The following is a 15,877-nucleotide window of genomic DNA, read 5'->3' on the forward strand; positions in this document are numbered from 1 at the left end:
GTTTCACCCATGATTCTGGTTTGTTTACATTTCGTGAAACCTCAGGAAAAGGGGGATAAAAGCTTTGGTTCAATCAAAGCCCTGGTGGTAACCTCCAGTGCTAATAATTAACTCAATTATGCTGAATTAATTTGATATAATTATCAGTGATGAAGCAGAGACAGCAACACAGAGAAACTTTGAGAGACAGGAAGAACAGAAGTCTTAACAATACAAAATACCCTATAAATAGTATCTTTTTTTTTTCCAAACTGAGTCAAAGACACAAAATGAGTTCATTACAGTCATCTGGCTTCACTCAACCCTCCAAATTGCCCCCATACCCAGACAAATAGCTGTGAAATCCAGCAAGTGCACTAGAATTACAGCAGGCCCTGACAAATTTGACACAGCACTCAGCACAGGTGTCTGTCCCCATCCAATTATCTAAACAATGCAGATTTAATAATATATTTAAGAGATACACAATGCTTCTCCTTTAACTGGAGATGTTAATTAAGAACACTTTCCTGTTGTACTGTTATCAGTTGGGTGGTTTTTTTGAGGAACAATCTGGAGTATGCTGCTTATGGAGTCTTTTCATTTGATCTGCAGTTTTTATCTAGTATTTTCAGACTTATTCAGTTCAAAACAAACAAACCCCAGCTATAAAAACCAAACATCTATCTTCTTCCTTCCCCATTTAGTATTTCTGTGCTTTGCCTTGAAAAAGTATTACAGAAATGCCTTCCTTGCTATGAAAATAGGCACATTTTACTGAGGGTTTTTTAATACTTAGGTATTTAAAAAGAAAAAAAAAAGTCAGTGGAGGCAAAAATTAAATGTGGTTCAGTCTTGGGAAGTGGATTAAATGACAATGAAATCTAAGGAATTCTATGCACATTTATGAGGAAGCAGCACCAGAATGTCTCAGGACTCTGCCCTGCTGCCTCACCCTGGAGGAAGCACCCCTGGCCGGTTACAGGGTTAGACAATGCCTTCAGCACCCCGACCCCACCGAGGGCAGAGTGCCCAACACCCCAGCCAGGACACAGCCCCAAGGCTGCCCGTGCTCCTGGAGGGTGTCCCTGTCCCACGTGCAGCCCAGCACAGACCCCCACATGCTGCAGGTGGGGCTGGGAAGCCCCAGGTCAATCTTTCTTTGCCCTCTTCCCCTCCAGCTGCCCTGTGTGCGTGGGTTTAGCACTGCGGTGGTATTTGCCTGTTGTAAGGAATTTAACAACTGACAGCATCACTGTATTTAATGTTTTACAGTCCATCCAGGACCAATGACATCCAGCCATGGAGACCCTGCTTCAGCCTGAAATGCTGCTTGACTTACGCCTGTCACAATGCTGTAAATACACAAGTTTCTAAGCTTCTACTGCATTTTTATTATCCTTGGTGACAAGAATAAAAATATTACCTCTATCATCACCAATTGCTTCTGAGGAGAGATTCCAAGTGCTTAGATGTAAGAAATGAATAGTATTTTTCCAATTTGCTAAGTAGGTGCTGCTCACACGCCCCCAGATCACTTCCTCCCCGAGTTCTGCTGGTTCTCAAACACAGCTGATCTTTCAGAACTCGGTTTAATTGCCACCAGGCTCTGATCAGACTCATCAGTTCAAAGCAAGCTCCATTACATCCATAATTTATGCATTTGATTTCAACAGATCGTTTTGTGCCCAACATGGAGGGGGCAAAAAGTGTTTCGCATGGGGAAGCTGCTAATGTTTTCTGAAGAACAAGTTTTAAAAAATATTATTTCTGTAGAGACACTACATTTTAAAGTGTTTTGACAGATTGTTCAAAGTCTCCTACATTTATCTGGACAGCTACTCAGATTTTGTCTGTGCCTATTTCCCACAATCTCTTCAGTTTAGAGAGCTGAGTTATTGCTGCACAGGGAGACATCCTCAGGGAAAGGGCAGGCACAGGCTGGAGCAAAGCACAGCTCCCACCTCCTTCAGCCAGCACAGAGGAACGAGGTGTGGGCTAACATACCCCAGATGCACCCCACACCCACCTGACAACACAAGGGTGTCTGCATAAATGAGGAGTTCAGCAGCCCCTCCCTGCCACCACCCCGCCACCCCCCGAACTCCCTCTGCCCACCCCCGGCCCTGCTCTGCTGTCACAGCCTTGATTTTCCCTTTCATGGATTTTTGCTTGAAAAAGCATCACTGCCTCGATTGTCTATTTTCAGCCTATATTTAAGAAAACCCTTTGGTTCCATTTGTAGCCACATCCTGTCTCAGCCTCCCCCTCTTTTTGTTCCTAAATATAAGGCTGATGCAATTTGATGTGACATGACAAAATAGCACATTTGCATTGGCAGAAACTTTCTCTCAGCAGCAGTAATTAAAGGGAGTAGATGAGACATTGCTGAAATTGGTGTTTATTTAGCCTGGAAATAAAACGCTTCAAGATGTCTTGAGAGGGATGTTCAAGTGTGTCACGACCATGATACTCATCAATGAGTGCCGCCTTCTAGGCTTCCTTTCTGACAAAGAAACGGTCACTCAAACAATGTCATTGATTTAAAGAGAGTTAAAAAAGAAATCAGAGTTCTGTAGACCATATTCCTAACCAGTGAAAATTCTTTAATGTGTTTCTTGGGATTATAAATAGGATCAGGACACTTGTGGCTACACATAAGACAAGGTCAGTCAATATCTAACTTTAGAGCACAGGCTCTCTTAAATTGAGAAGAAAACCAAGATCTCATTGACCACAGTGAGAATTAGGTGCTTAAATATCAGAATTTTTGATCTGAGATGCAACAGCAGAGGACAGGTACTCACCTTCACCTACAACACAGATTTTTATTAATTGTCAAAGACAGAAATCCAGAAACAACAGCCTGGATCCTGAAAGTTCAAGAGGATTCAAAATACAATTTAAAGCTCATCTACAAAACTCATGAAATAATTTACTGTGCCCAGTTTTGCTGAACAGATGCACTGCAAATACCTGACAGGATCAGGTAATGTCAGCTTCCTGTACTCTATTCCATTGTTGATGACAGCAGTAAAAGGCAGTGGTGGAAGAAGAGCAATATTTAGAAGTTGGGGGTTTTTTCTTGATATTTAGAAGGTAAATTTAGTTTACTTAATCCATGTGAAGAATTCAGGGAAAGGTCTGGTGGCTGTTCCATAAGCCACAGGATTTAGCAGACATAATATAGTTTCAAGTGAAACTTCCTGCTTAGAAGCATCTTCCCTCTCCTTGTGCACACAAGGCTATTCTTTAAAACCCATCTGTGATCAGCTCCAAACCGGCAGCCCACGTTTTGAGCAGGCTCATTTCCATCCTAACACAGATGGCACCAAGAACAGGGCAGGCCAGAAAAAAATCAGTTTGCATATTATGCTTCAGTTTTTATGGGTCAGATTACCATTCAAAGCCATCAAAATGGCAACCCACATGTGATGTGTCTGCCATCGGAACTGAAGTGATACACCATCAAAATCTTATCGGGACTGGTTACACAACGTTTCATTAACCATTGACTAACCTCTGATATTTAAAAGTAAAGACATTTTCCTTCCCAAAAATTTTTTTACTTTGGCAGATCAATAAAATCGCTTTGAAGAGTCAAACCAGAAAAGACATTATGCCATCTTCATCCCTGAACAACTGCATCGGCACAGCTCCCTTGGCAGAAGGGAGCTCAGCTTCTATGCCAAATATTCGCTTCCTCAGTGAGCCAGGTGCAGATGTTGGCTATGTCATCTGTTCCAACTTCTTTGTTCTACAAGCCAGAAAATTGTTCCCACAGCTTTGGGGGGAAAATGGGGATATGAAGAGCTCTTTGCATGCTTTCATTGGTGGAAGAATATCAGCTGTTTTAAAGACTCTCACAGAAATAAGAAATGTGTCATTACCCCCACTTGCAACAATTAACCAGCAGAGAGCCATGTCCTATGGATCCTGAAGGGATGCTGCAGCAAGGTCAAAGCCATGGCACTCTGTTCCCAGCCTCCTACACACCCCTCTGCCTTCCTGCAGTGCCAGCTACAGCCAACTCCCTGTTCTAGGGGGGCATTATCCCAGATGTTCCAGAAGCTCTGCTGCCACAGGGACAGGCTTTGAAGTGGGCAAGCCTCTTCTGGGAGAAGTCTATTGAATAGTAAAAGGTATTTTAAATGTCCTGCTATGTTATCATGGCACCTGGAACTCAAACAACTGCCATGCTAACTGACAGCCAGGGCCACCATGCTGTGTCACAGCCAATGGGAACATTCTTCATTCGCAAGTTTTTTCGCAAGTTTTTTTTTAAATATCATCTAACCTCTCTAGATGATATTTTGGTCAATGCTGATACTTCAGGTGTTTATTCTCAACCGGATACAATACACACAGCAACAGCAGATTCCCTCCACTATGCCAAGACTCCTGATCTAGTTGTAGTATGAAAATACTGTTTCTTTGGAATCCTGCTGGCAATTTGGGTTCTACTACTGGATTCATCAGCATGGCTGGAATGGAGACAGGGTGATCCTGAAAGTAAAAGGCTGTTCAGAAATATTTCCTGCAAACATGTACGGTCACATGCCAATTTTGCCCCAACTGAATTTCTACCATTTCTTTGTGATTTGGCATTTTCACTTGTTTCCCTGTGTGGGGTAAATAGGCTACTAAAGAATTCCATAAAACAACAAAAAATTCACTTACAGCATCCAGAGTGGAGGAGCTTTAATTATCTTCACAGATTAGGCTTGTCCAAGCCCAAAAGTAAGCGAGACACCTGCAGAGAAGAATCAGTTTTCATCATCTGTTTCTCCTCAACTTGCTACTTGAAGCGCCAATAATAAAGAAGTGCCAAGAAGCCCATCCATAGCTCAATTTATCCCTAAGGAAGCTTTCGGACCAGTTACATCAGACATGAACGCACGGCTTTGACATGAACAGGCTTTCAGTCATCTACTCTGAAAGACTTTAATAAATACACACTACAAAAAGATTAAGTAGAGAGACATTCTGACTGAAGAGAACTGACCCTTCAGTATTTGCTGGCAAAAGTTGCTGGAGGTAAGAAAGCATGCACCTCCTTTAAAGAGCCACAGTTTCCCGCACTCAGAACTCTGTACAATGACACAATAATTACTTTACAGTATTCTGTATACCAAAAACTGCTTTGGACCCAGGCAACAACAGACTGCACACAAGAAACTGTTTTTTCTCACATACCCGACTGTACAGTGAGTAAAGAAAATCAACTCACTCTCTAAAGCCAACACTCATTTGTTTATTTAGAACCTAAGTTTGTTGAAGTCAAGCAAACGGATTGCTCTGACTACCCAAAGACATCTGGATCAAGTTTTATCTCAGATCCCATCACAGAGACTTTCAAAAACTACTTGAAACAAAAGTCCTGGAAGATAACAATGACAGAGACTCTGAACTGATCCGTTTTGCCTCCCTTTGAAAGACACGAATCTTTGAAAAATCTAAGGCAAAGCTCTCAAGCACATTTACAAACACAGGGATCACAGGTAACTGTTGCCCCAGATGAATTTTTTTCCCCCAAGTATTAATGGTAGCACAACTTGGTGACATGTAATGATTGACAACAGCTTGGCATGTTCAAGTTTTGGTACCTAATGTCAGCATCTGTATTTGCCCTCTGAAGGCCATATCAAGATGCACACAGGCAGACTTACTGTAATAGGTGATGTGAAACAAGAACCCAGAAGAACAGATTCAACTTTAAAAGCTTATCCTGAGTCCACTGACACTTTCTAGCTCTGGTACAAGAACTAAATATCAAAAGCTGCCTTATTTTCATCCAACACCTTAATTTTCCCTTCTGAGAGCAGAGGACCTCTGATAAGTACCTTGGCAGAGTCCTGCAGACAACACCTCTCATTAGCATTGTTAATTAGCACTTAGCAGATAACACCTGCAGTTAGCTATCCCACCAGGACGTTCACCACGCCCTTTCAGAAGTGCAGTCCTCTGTTAACTCACAGCCAATGTAATACCCAGAGAGCAACACAATTAACTTCTCCTTAGGCTGATACTCAAACCAGCAGTTACTTCTCTAATTCCCTTAGCAGAGCACCAGGCACCTGGGCTCAGAGAGCTTTCCAAATCTACTCCAAAAACACCCAGCTGAGCTTTGGGAACGCCATAAAATACTATCAGTTACTCTGTTTCATTGCTTAGTGATAAACAGTGCTTAAAGTCTAACTTGAATTTCCACTTTGGAAGTAGAAGAGTCTTTTAAAGAAAAGTTCATGTCAAACTTGATGTTCCTTTGTGCTGCCAAAGTGTATAAAGAGCACTGATGTAAATGTGAATTACACTCCTGACACCGTTACTAACTAGTATAAGTTAGTTAAAGCCAATAATCTCCAACTTGCTGCCCTATTTTTATCTACTAAAAGCCCAGTGCCTTCTTGTGATCCTACAGTGCAAAGCTGACCTGCACTCAATCCCTTCTGTGCATCAGATCGGTGGCAAGTTTTCTGCATGTTTGTACGCCACCACCAAACAGCTGCAGCCTGGAACAATGTTTGCATGGTATGGTTGATTTTAGTATATAACCTTTAAAAACAAATAATAAAATCCTAATGTGTCCCTAAAACATGTTTGAGAAAAACTAGCTTACTTTCCATGCACAGACATAACTTCCAAGCAAAACTTGGAGCCCATTCCTGTCTATGATAGAGCAACAATATTGCTGTTCAATTTCTTATTTATCCTATATCATACATGCTTGCCATATCCAAAAGGAATACAAAAATGCTATCTGTAAAGTCTTTACACTTTAATAAAGTGATTGGTAATAATTTACTACAGGTAAACAGGCATAAATCTGCTGTTCTAACACGCCAAAACTTATTTATCAGTTTGTCTTTATGGAAATTTGTTTCAGTGGGCAAAGATCAGAGCCACACACAAATTATTTTTCAGAGGGCTGCCAGTGTTTGTCTGTGGAATGATGAATCCCATTTATTGCAATATATCCCTGTCTCTGTATGCCACAACTCTGCTTCCCACTGGTGTAAGAACAGGACCAGGAGCAGAATCAACTGCCCTGCTCTCACCTTTCTTCCCCAGCACAAACTGGTCAGCTTTTACCAGGAGAAACACTTCCATAACAGTCTGACCACGCTTCTCCCTCATTTGTTTGCAATGAAAGAGTTAATATCTGTGACCCAAATATGGAGACCCATTTTAAACTTGCTGAAAATTGCTTTTTAATCCTAGCTCTCGAGGATTTCCTTTGAAACCATCTGCCATGCACGCTGGGTACTCTTTCCCTGTATATATGCAGGATTACTATAATATGGATTTTTTTGTGTAACTTAATACATTTCAGCATATTAAAAAATTAGTTGAAATTTCCATTCTTTTCTGGTTTCAACTGCCATAAAAATGACCGTAGAAGTCAAAACCACCGACAAGTTCACGGCAAAGCCAGCACCCATATTTATGTTATTTACTGCAGTATTTACCTTGCAATTCTAATATTTAGTCAGTCTGACACTGGCTGGGTTTAAGGAAGTTATGAGCTACTAATATAACGTATGCACATGCTTCACACCCAGCTAAAGAATTTTGCTGGATAGGAAAGGATTTAATCATGTGCTTTACCATGCTTAAATTTCCCATGCTTACTTTCAAGATGGGAAGATACAACATGATAATAATTAGAGATCAGAAAATATTTCCCAATATTCTTTCAAATCTATTGCCCAGCTTTTTCTATTTTCTTGCTATGAACCTTTATGCAATTATATTTGTATAGTACAAATACTGAAGAGAAAAAAAGATGTTACACTTGTAAATAAACTGAATTTTAAGACTGGCACATGCAACCACGTGTGTTTTAGCAAATATCCAAAACTTAAACCAAAGAAAGTATATTGCTTACTATCACAATAATCACAGCCAGAGGGATTGAAATAGCAAACATTCAGCAAGCTAGATTTAGAATCAATTTATTGGATCAGCCTATAAAGAAAAAAAAAATCTAAAGCCCAGCACAATTATCAAGCATCTTCAGAGTGAAATACTTTTTAAAAAATGTGATTTGCCCGCAAATATTCTGAGAACAGAAAATATGGACAATTATTTGCATAGGTTTAATCACTTAATGTGACACTGATATTTCAAGAAACAGACAGGCTACAGGCTGTGAACTTCTTTGTTCCACATAAACACACCTCTGTGCCTGGGCTTCCTGAGCAGCTCCGAGTCCTCGCTCACATGATTCATTTCACAGCCAGTCACCCAAGATCTAATACAAGTGAGCAGCAATGCAGAATCCCCCTCCAAACCAAAGGGAGGATCTCACTCCCTTTGATGCCTTTTCCCTGGAAAGGAGCTGTGTTAGATGTGATTAATATACAGGATAGATCTACACATGCAGATGTTGGGAGAATGTAGAGAGGAAAAAACAAGCAAATCATTTTTTTTCAGCAGTAACAGATGTTGAAACATCATCCTGCAGACATGTTACTTTTAATACAATACTGCTCATAAAAAGGGGGGGAGGACAGAATCAATGCCCAATTACCCAGTTTTTTCAGGGTTTCCATTTTAATGAGCTTCCTGGATGATTCTGTCCTTTCAGTTTTCCTCCTCTAATAATCCTATCTAATTAGTTTTGTCTAAAACATCAGCAAAAAGAAAATCATCTGTCTAAAAAAAAATCCTAAAACTGCTGGTAGCATGTTCTTAAAAATGACACATTATACATCGTTTACTTCTATATAAATGCAGAGCAATTCCCAAGATCCTACAGCACTGCTGGGATTAGACTTGAGCGACTGAAAACAGCTTCATGTCCCAACACATCTGTAAATGGCAAATGGATAGAAACTGACTAACAGTGCAATGGCATTTGCAGATAGATCAGTGCTGAAAAAACAACCAAATGCAGAATAAATAGATTAAAGCCACCTTTCTCTGGCTAAGGGAGAGATTAGGTGAAGCCTGGCCTGCATTCCAGCTGCAGACTAACCTGCTTTCGTGCTAGGCTGCATCTTCCACTCACGTTATCAACAGTGCCAGTGCCTTCCCACCTGACACCTGGCCAGCCATGTGAGGAGCTGGTGACACCAGGGGTGGCAGCAGGGCCACTGCTGCGGCCACAGAGCACACAGAGCTCACATCCCCCGAATCTGCCAGGCAGCACAAGCCCAAAACAGCCCTGCACACCCTCTGCAGTGAAGCAGTGCCCGACCTCACAGGCAAGGACAGAGTGAGCATGAGCAAGAGCTCCAGTGATGGCACCCATGGCCTCTAAACAAAAAATAGTAAAGACAAACCCCCAACAGCCATAAATGTTTACAGAGCAGCTTTCTTACAACTCACTGGTGCCCCAATACCACAGGAATTAGTGGTGCGGAACTAATTGATACAAATCTCCTGAGGGGAGAGTTGCTGCTGGTTATCTCGAGATGAGAAATTTAGTCCAGAAGGATAAATTGAACAGACAGCTGAAAAGCTTTAGTTCTCCTGGTAGGAGAGGAACTGATCTGGTAAAGAAAGCCCTTAAAGAGATACTATCATGTTAAAAAAACAGGACTAGGAAAAGCATTACTAGTCTTAAAACAACTGAGAGACCTCTGAAAACTCAGTGTTTATATCAGTACAGCTAATTATTTCCACCTTCCCACAAAAGATGAAAAACTGAAGATGTCAAAATTTTAACATTTCTCCTAGTTAAATTTATGTTATGAATGTAATTATGAAACTGCTATAAAAAGCCCTGTTCTTCAATTAGTGATTTCATTTTTGCATCTAGTATTTTTATCTATCAATTCGCCTTCCACCAAGTTGAAAAAAAATAAAAGTATTAAGATATTCACAGGCATGTAAAAGACTCTATTCACAATTCTGGAAAAGTGTTGTATCAGACTTTTCTGGATTAATTTTACTGCCCAATCCCTCCATTCCATTTGTTACAATAGTTTTTTTGATAAACAAAATAACCAACAGTTCCTGTGTGCATGTTGTAAGTCCAGCCTGCATTTTTTGCTCCAAAGTGCATGTATGCAAGATTTACTTTCTTCAAAAACTGATCTCAAGGACAGGATTACGAAGCAACAACACAATGAATTCACAAAAGGCACCTGCATCCGCGGAGCACTGGCTCATTCGCACAGCTCGTGGAATTGTGGGACTCCAGGACATGAGCCCCGCACGGTACTCAGGGACAATGGGATGCCACAGCCCAGCAGCTCACGCCGTCCCTGCTGCTGTGTTCTGCTGCTGGGCCCAATGCTCTCCTGAGGCTGTCAGGAACCAAACACCCCAAACTACCTGAGGGTGGAAAAATCTCAGCAAGAGCTCCAAACTAACCAAATTCTCCATGTACAACCAATGCCTGTTGTCCGTCTTACCACAGAGACGGAGCTCCTGTCATGTGAACCAGTGACTCCTAAGTTATACGTAAGTGAAGATTTCCAAACCTGTTATCCTGTGTTAACCGATGGACAATGGGCTCGAATCAAGGCAGGACCTGAACTGCATGATGTGAACTCGCAGAGTTAAGCCTATCCAGGCTGTGGCACACCCCACCAGCTGAGAAGCTCTGCTCTCCACAAAGGCCACGGCCACCCTGATCCTTAGACAGGGTAACTCAGAGCACCTCTACTCAACTTGTGGCTTGGCATTACTTTTAGCTACCAGTTTACTCCAGAAACAGTGGATCATGGAGAACAAGGTTACTCAACACGTGACATATTTAAACAAGCAGCAAGCAGTGATGCAACTCTTGGAGAAAACATAAATTTACCATCACACAGAGATTAAAATCATGCAGTGCTTTTTGCCTGGAGAGGAGGAAAAGGAAACAGCCTGCTTCTCTCCCCTTTCCAAAACCCATCATTTAGGGATGCTGCTCGCACAAGGACAAGTGCCTTGTGGTGATGCTTTCAATTCTCCACCTTCTAGGGAAGATAACACACTGCGGAGCTATTTTAAGAACATCTCATTCACAAAGGTCTCCAATTCAGTCATCAGAGACGGAGATGATTTTCTTGCTGCTTCAACATCTTTACTGGCATGACATTTGCTTCAGAGGGAATTCATTTGCTGTTCCAGCATCAGAATGGAGCAAGAGCAGCTGCCAGGAGAGGGATAAAAGGAAACACTGTCGACAAAGAGCAGCAGGGTCATTTCTGATGCAAAGAAATATAGAACAGAGAGAACCACAGAACTGACACTTTCTCCAGAAAGCAGCAGGGGATAAAGATGTACCCTCTGCCTCCTGCAACTGGTGTTTAGCGGGAAGGAGGAAAATGAGACAGAAAGGACAAAACAATCAGGCTTAAGTTTGTAAACGACTAATTATTACAAACCAACTGTAAGCATCTGAGCATTTCCACTTAAAGCCAAGCTCATGCTTAAGTGTTGCAGTCAGCAAAGAACTCAGTATGTCCTTCAGAACTCTCAAAAGAAAACACTTCTGGCTAGAAAGCTCTGCAGAGCAGGAGCTCAGTGTTTTGGAGGTGACATCTTTGGGATGATTTCAAGCTGCAGTGCTAATCCTGACCATCATATCTGTATATGCAGCACACTGGACAGACTTGGGCCAGGGCTGTCATCCCACCACAAAAAACTGCACTGCAAGAGCCAGAGGGGGCTGATGGGCCAGGGAAGCAACACAAGTGCCTGTAGAGTCCGATGTTCAACCTCAGGGAGAAGCACAATCTTGGATGACAGCACCTGTCACTCACACCAGTTGTCCCCATCCCAGGCCCATCAGTGCTGCCCTGCTACAGGAAGCACCATTCCATTATTTAACTGCTGTCCAAGGCAGTGTCACGTTCCCACAATGCTGCTCAAAAAAGCCAACCTGCCTGTTGGCCTGACTGACAATCTCACCATTGGTCACCTGCTTGGTTGGATCACTAGATTCTTTCCCCCTCTCTTATTAAAACATCGCCCTGAGCAGGGCAGGGATTTGTCCCTCATTCCACAAGACAAGCAGATCCTGCCCTCTTCCTAGATGAAGGAATATTGCCATCCTTGCAAACGTTAAGACAGAAACCTTTACACATAACCAAAGCTAAACCAAAATATTCTCTCTCCTGCTCCTCACTGCATTTTATTAATGGAGTAATTTATTCTTTTCCAGTTTCATAGAGGAAAGGTTTTAAAGACAAAAAACTCTGGAAAATTATTCTTTGCAAAGAAAAGGGCTAACATACCCAAACAGAAAATTTAATATTTTGTGTATATGTTTATTCTGTTGCACATTAGCATCAGAGTTTATTTGGAGCATGGTATTTATCTGACTAACGAAACCTGCTCAGATTCACAGGCATTAGCACCATGTTTCTGATACCTTAAGGGATTCAGCATCAGGATTTATGAATTAAATATTTCCAGGGCGTTACAGAACACTGAGGACTGTATCTGCAGAGTGTTATATCAGGGTATGTGTGGGCTTGTCAAACACCCACATGATAAATTATCAATAGTGCAGCTCAGAGCACCCCTTTTGTGGATCAGAGACAAATCTCTGCATTTTATTATGCTTTGTTCCACTTAATGTTATTTTCTTCTGCATTAAAGCTTCACAAAAACCCTACATGCCTAAATGCTGAAGGACATTCATACACAACACACAATCAAAAGACTTACTCTAATATTTTGAGTCCTGTTTTCACAGCTAGCCCACATGGGACAAGAAAAAAAAGCTGACAAATTATGTCTGGAACTGGACCATTACATTTTATACCTTTTAAGATGATACAATCTTTTGTGGGGAATGTTAAGGTTAAAACACTGCTGAGGAGCATTAAGGAAACAGGACTAGCTGATTACAAATTGTCTTCCATCCCTTGCCCATATGCAGAGCGCTGTCAAAGAGATTATATCCCTGCAAAGCAAGTGTCAAATCCGAGAGAAAAATAAATCTCTCAAGAGTCAGAAAAAACTAAACTTGAAGCTGTGGATTTTCAGAAATGAACAAGTGTGAACCCTGTGTTTCTGATTCACAGTACTGACTTCTAGATGCAGTTTTTACATGAGTTTAGCACAGGCAACCCCAGTTATTCCAGCATTCACTTCCAGACAGCAGACTTGTACTGCATTACAGCACTCTGACTGTGAGTGCAATGCTAAGACACAAATGCATGTCCCCATGATAACTATCACCAGCAAGGGATCAGAATTTATCTGCCATGTTTCAGCAGCAGCAGTCACCAGTTGTATCTCCAGGCCTCAGTGAGGATGACAAATGAGCTGCCCTCAAACTGGGCTTTGGCAGGACCCCATGCAGTGTCTCTGCCTGCCCAGTTCCAATTGCCATTGCTGGATTTTGCCAACTCACTCATCAAGCAGCTCAGGCTCACTGAACTACTCACACAACACTCTTGCTGCAAGTTCCATGACCCAGCTCAGGGATGAACCCCCTCAGCAGCCTTATGCCTCTTCAGGGGCTGGAGATAACGAGGAAGTGTTGACCTAGACCAGTACACCAGTAATTCATTGTGCTCCACACGGGAGAGATTCATATAACTCACAGGGAACACTTTCAAGTAACAGACCTCTACTGAGGAAACAAAGGGTCTATTAGGTGAGCACTTGCAAGTTTAATGTTTTCCTTACTACCCTTTTGTTTTTTTCTTACACATATTCCTTACGAATCAACCGGATCTTGTCCTCCTTAACTTTCACAGCATGAAGAGCCTAAAAAGCAGTTGAACCAGGAGCTCTTAAGTTTCACAGTGTGACAGAGGCCAGGGACACCAGTTGAAAGTCTTTATGAACCCAGTGTGGAAGGAAGATACACTCGATAGGGTGGGTCACCCAACGCTGGCACCTGACAGAACTCCATATGGGCACCAAGATAAGCACATCCCTCACCAGGCTTCACCTCACTGAGCGGGGCTGCTGCAGCTTCAAAGCCTCTGTTTTTAAAATGGTGACATGACAGCAAAACTCTGATGTAATTCCAGACTGGACTATTAGTAACCGTATTTCCAAATGCAACAGGGACAGCTTTAACAAAGGAACCCATCTTGAGTCCTGCAAGACTTTTCTTGCTTACATTCTCAAAGAGCAGGCAAAAATGACCCAAACCCCGTTGTTATAAACTGTCCCAAAAGTATCAAACCCATTCTTGCCAAGACTTTGCACTGATGTTTCAGGAATCACAGCAGGCTGTCACGTTTATACTCTCTCTTCCCCCCGCTGAAGAGGAGTCTGACAATGTCCGGTTTTCAGAGACAAACAGAAAGGACAGATGACAGGACTACACCTTCAGGGATTTGCTGGTAACACCTCAGCACTGCAGCTGTCACAGCTCTGCTGGGCTCTTTCCCTGCCCAGACAGGAGCCAGGGGCAGCGAAGGAGAAGCCGTCAGCTCCCCCCCAGCACAGCAGGAACAGATCTCCCGTCAGTCGCTGACTGGCTCTGGAACTGCTCACCCAGCTCTGTTACCTGAAGGAACCTCTTTATCACCATCACAGGTAATTTAACTCTACCACCATGGGAAAGGCTCCAGAAACCTGAGAGAGTTTTTCTGAGGTAAAACTATTAATCAGATATGATTGATATGCACATGAGAAAATGGAAAGTGCTAAAACTGTTAAGTTTTTACCTATTCCTGTGTTTTAGGGAACATTGATGGCTTACCCAAAGACACTGCAGTCCCCAAGCATGCAGATTCATGGCGTGAGGGAACTAAAACAACAACCAAAGAGTATTTCGGTCCTGGTTAACACGTACCTCGCACTGAGCCCCCTGAGCGTGTTGTGAGCACGCTGCAGAGAGCCTCGCAGAGACTGCCTCGGGCAATGGGCCACGGTCGTGCTGCTGGGAGCATCTGAACCCTCTCATTAGCGGTTTATTTCCCTTTCCTGCCAAGGGGAGCTCACGTGCGGCGTGACACGGTGCCACCACCTGCTGCCACAGCCCGCGGGCCCCGCTGCCAGCCCCGCGCTTCGCCGCTCTCCGGTTCTTAGAGAATCGAGAAACAGGCCCCAAAACCCCACAGACCCCCACGCCCTTGGCCGGCAGCCCCCGTCGGCTCCCTGTGCTGCGGGACCGGTCCCGGCGGGACGGACCGGAGTCAGCAGGCAGCCACCGAGACCCGAGGGCACCGTGACCCGGGCGAGAGGAGAGCGGGCACGGAGGGAGCCGCCGGCGGGCACCGGGACCGGGCAATGGGAGGGCACAAGGACACGGGCACAGGGACCGGGGGCACCGGGACCCGGCGCGACCCTCAGCCCGCCCTCACCGCGGCTCGCGCTCCGCTTCCCGCCGCCCCCTCAGCGCCCACAGCGACCCCGCGCGCGCCGCGTCCTCACCTCACCCCGCCCCGGGTCGCTATTGGCCCCGTCCGCCGCCCGTCAGCAGCTCCCCTCCGCCCATTGGCCGCTTGCCGCCGGTGGGCGGGCGCACCGGCCAGTTCCGCATCCGTCACGCGGCGCCGCGCTCCGTGATTTGTGGCGCGGGGGCTCCTTCACCGCCCACCGGCTGCGACCAGCGGCGAGGAGCGCTGTCGGTGACGCCGCCGCCCCGCCTCCCAGCGCCATTGGCCCAGTAACCCCTTTTCGGGCTTTCGTTTCCCTTCATTGGCTAATTGGATTGGATGGGCGGCCGCGATTGGGAGAAAAGCGGGCCCTGGGGGCGGGACTTGGCTCAGGAGCAGCGTCCATTGGCCAGCGGCCCCATAGGAGCGGTAGGAAGGTGAGGGAGGCGGGGCCGCCCGGGGTGAGGGTTGTGTGAGGTGAGGGAATCTCGCGGGGTCTCGGCGGCTCCGGGCGCGGCGGCGCGCGGTGATTGGCCGCCGGGGTCACGGGGGCGGGGCCGCGCCGGAGGGGGGGCTCCGCACGGCCGCGCGCGGTGGGAGGGGCGCGCCGGGCGCCGCGCGGTGATTGGTCGGGGGCGGCTCTCGCGCAGCCCAGCGGGCCGGGCGCG

The 15,877-nt window shown here is 44.6% G+C and overlaps 2 protein-coding genes across 9 annotated transcripts in view; one reads left to right on the forward strand and one right to left on the reverse strand.

Annotated features, from left to right (window-relative positions):
* LYRM9 (LYR motif containing 9) overlaps positions 1 to 15,401 on the reverse strand; it is a 31,030-nt gene extending 15,629 nt beyond the window's left edge. For 3 of the 8 annotated variants that reach the window (XM_042026500.1, XM_042026499.1, XM_042026498.1), the window contains exon 1: positions 14,684 to 15,188. In XM_042026500.1, coding sequence (XP_041882434.1) covers positions 14,684 to 14,794 — 111 coding nt within the window. In that variant the 5' untranslated portion in view covers positions 14,795 to 15,188. The other 5 variants (XM_042026501.1, XM_042026504.1, XM_042026503.1 and 2 more) reach the window with 5 other exon arrangements.
* A 156-nt stretch (positions 15,402 to 15,557) lies between these two features.
* The window catches only part of NLK (nemo like kinase), a 38,222-nt gene continuing 37,902 nt past the window's right edge, over positions 15,558 to 15,877 (forward strand). Inside the window, exon 1 of the mRNA XM_042026495.1 lies at positions 15,558 to 15,646. The gene's annotated coding sequence lies outside the window, so the exon portion shown is untranslated. The remainder of the gene's footprint in view (positions 15,647 to 15,877) is intronic.

Source organism: Corvus kubaryi, unplaced genomic scaffold (assembly GCF_017639235.1).
Source record: "Corvus kubaryi isolate FWS band 111438036 unplaced genomic scaffold, C.kubaryi_AGA036_p1.0 37284, whole genome shotgun sequence".
In the NCBI taxonomy this organism is placed as follows: domain Eukaryota; kingdom Metazoa; phylum Chordata; class Aves; order Passeriformes; family Corvidae; genus Corvus; species Corvus kubaryi.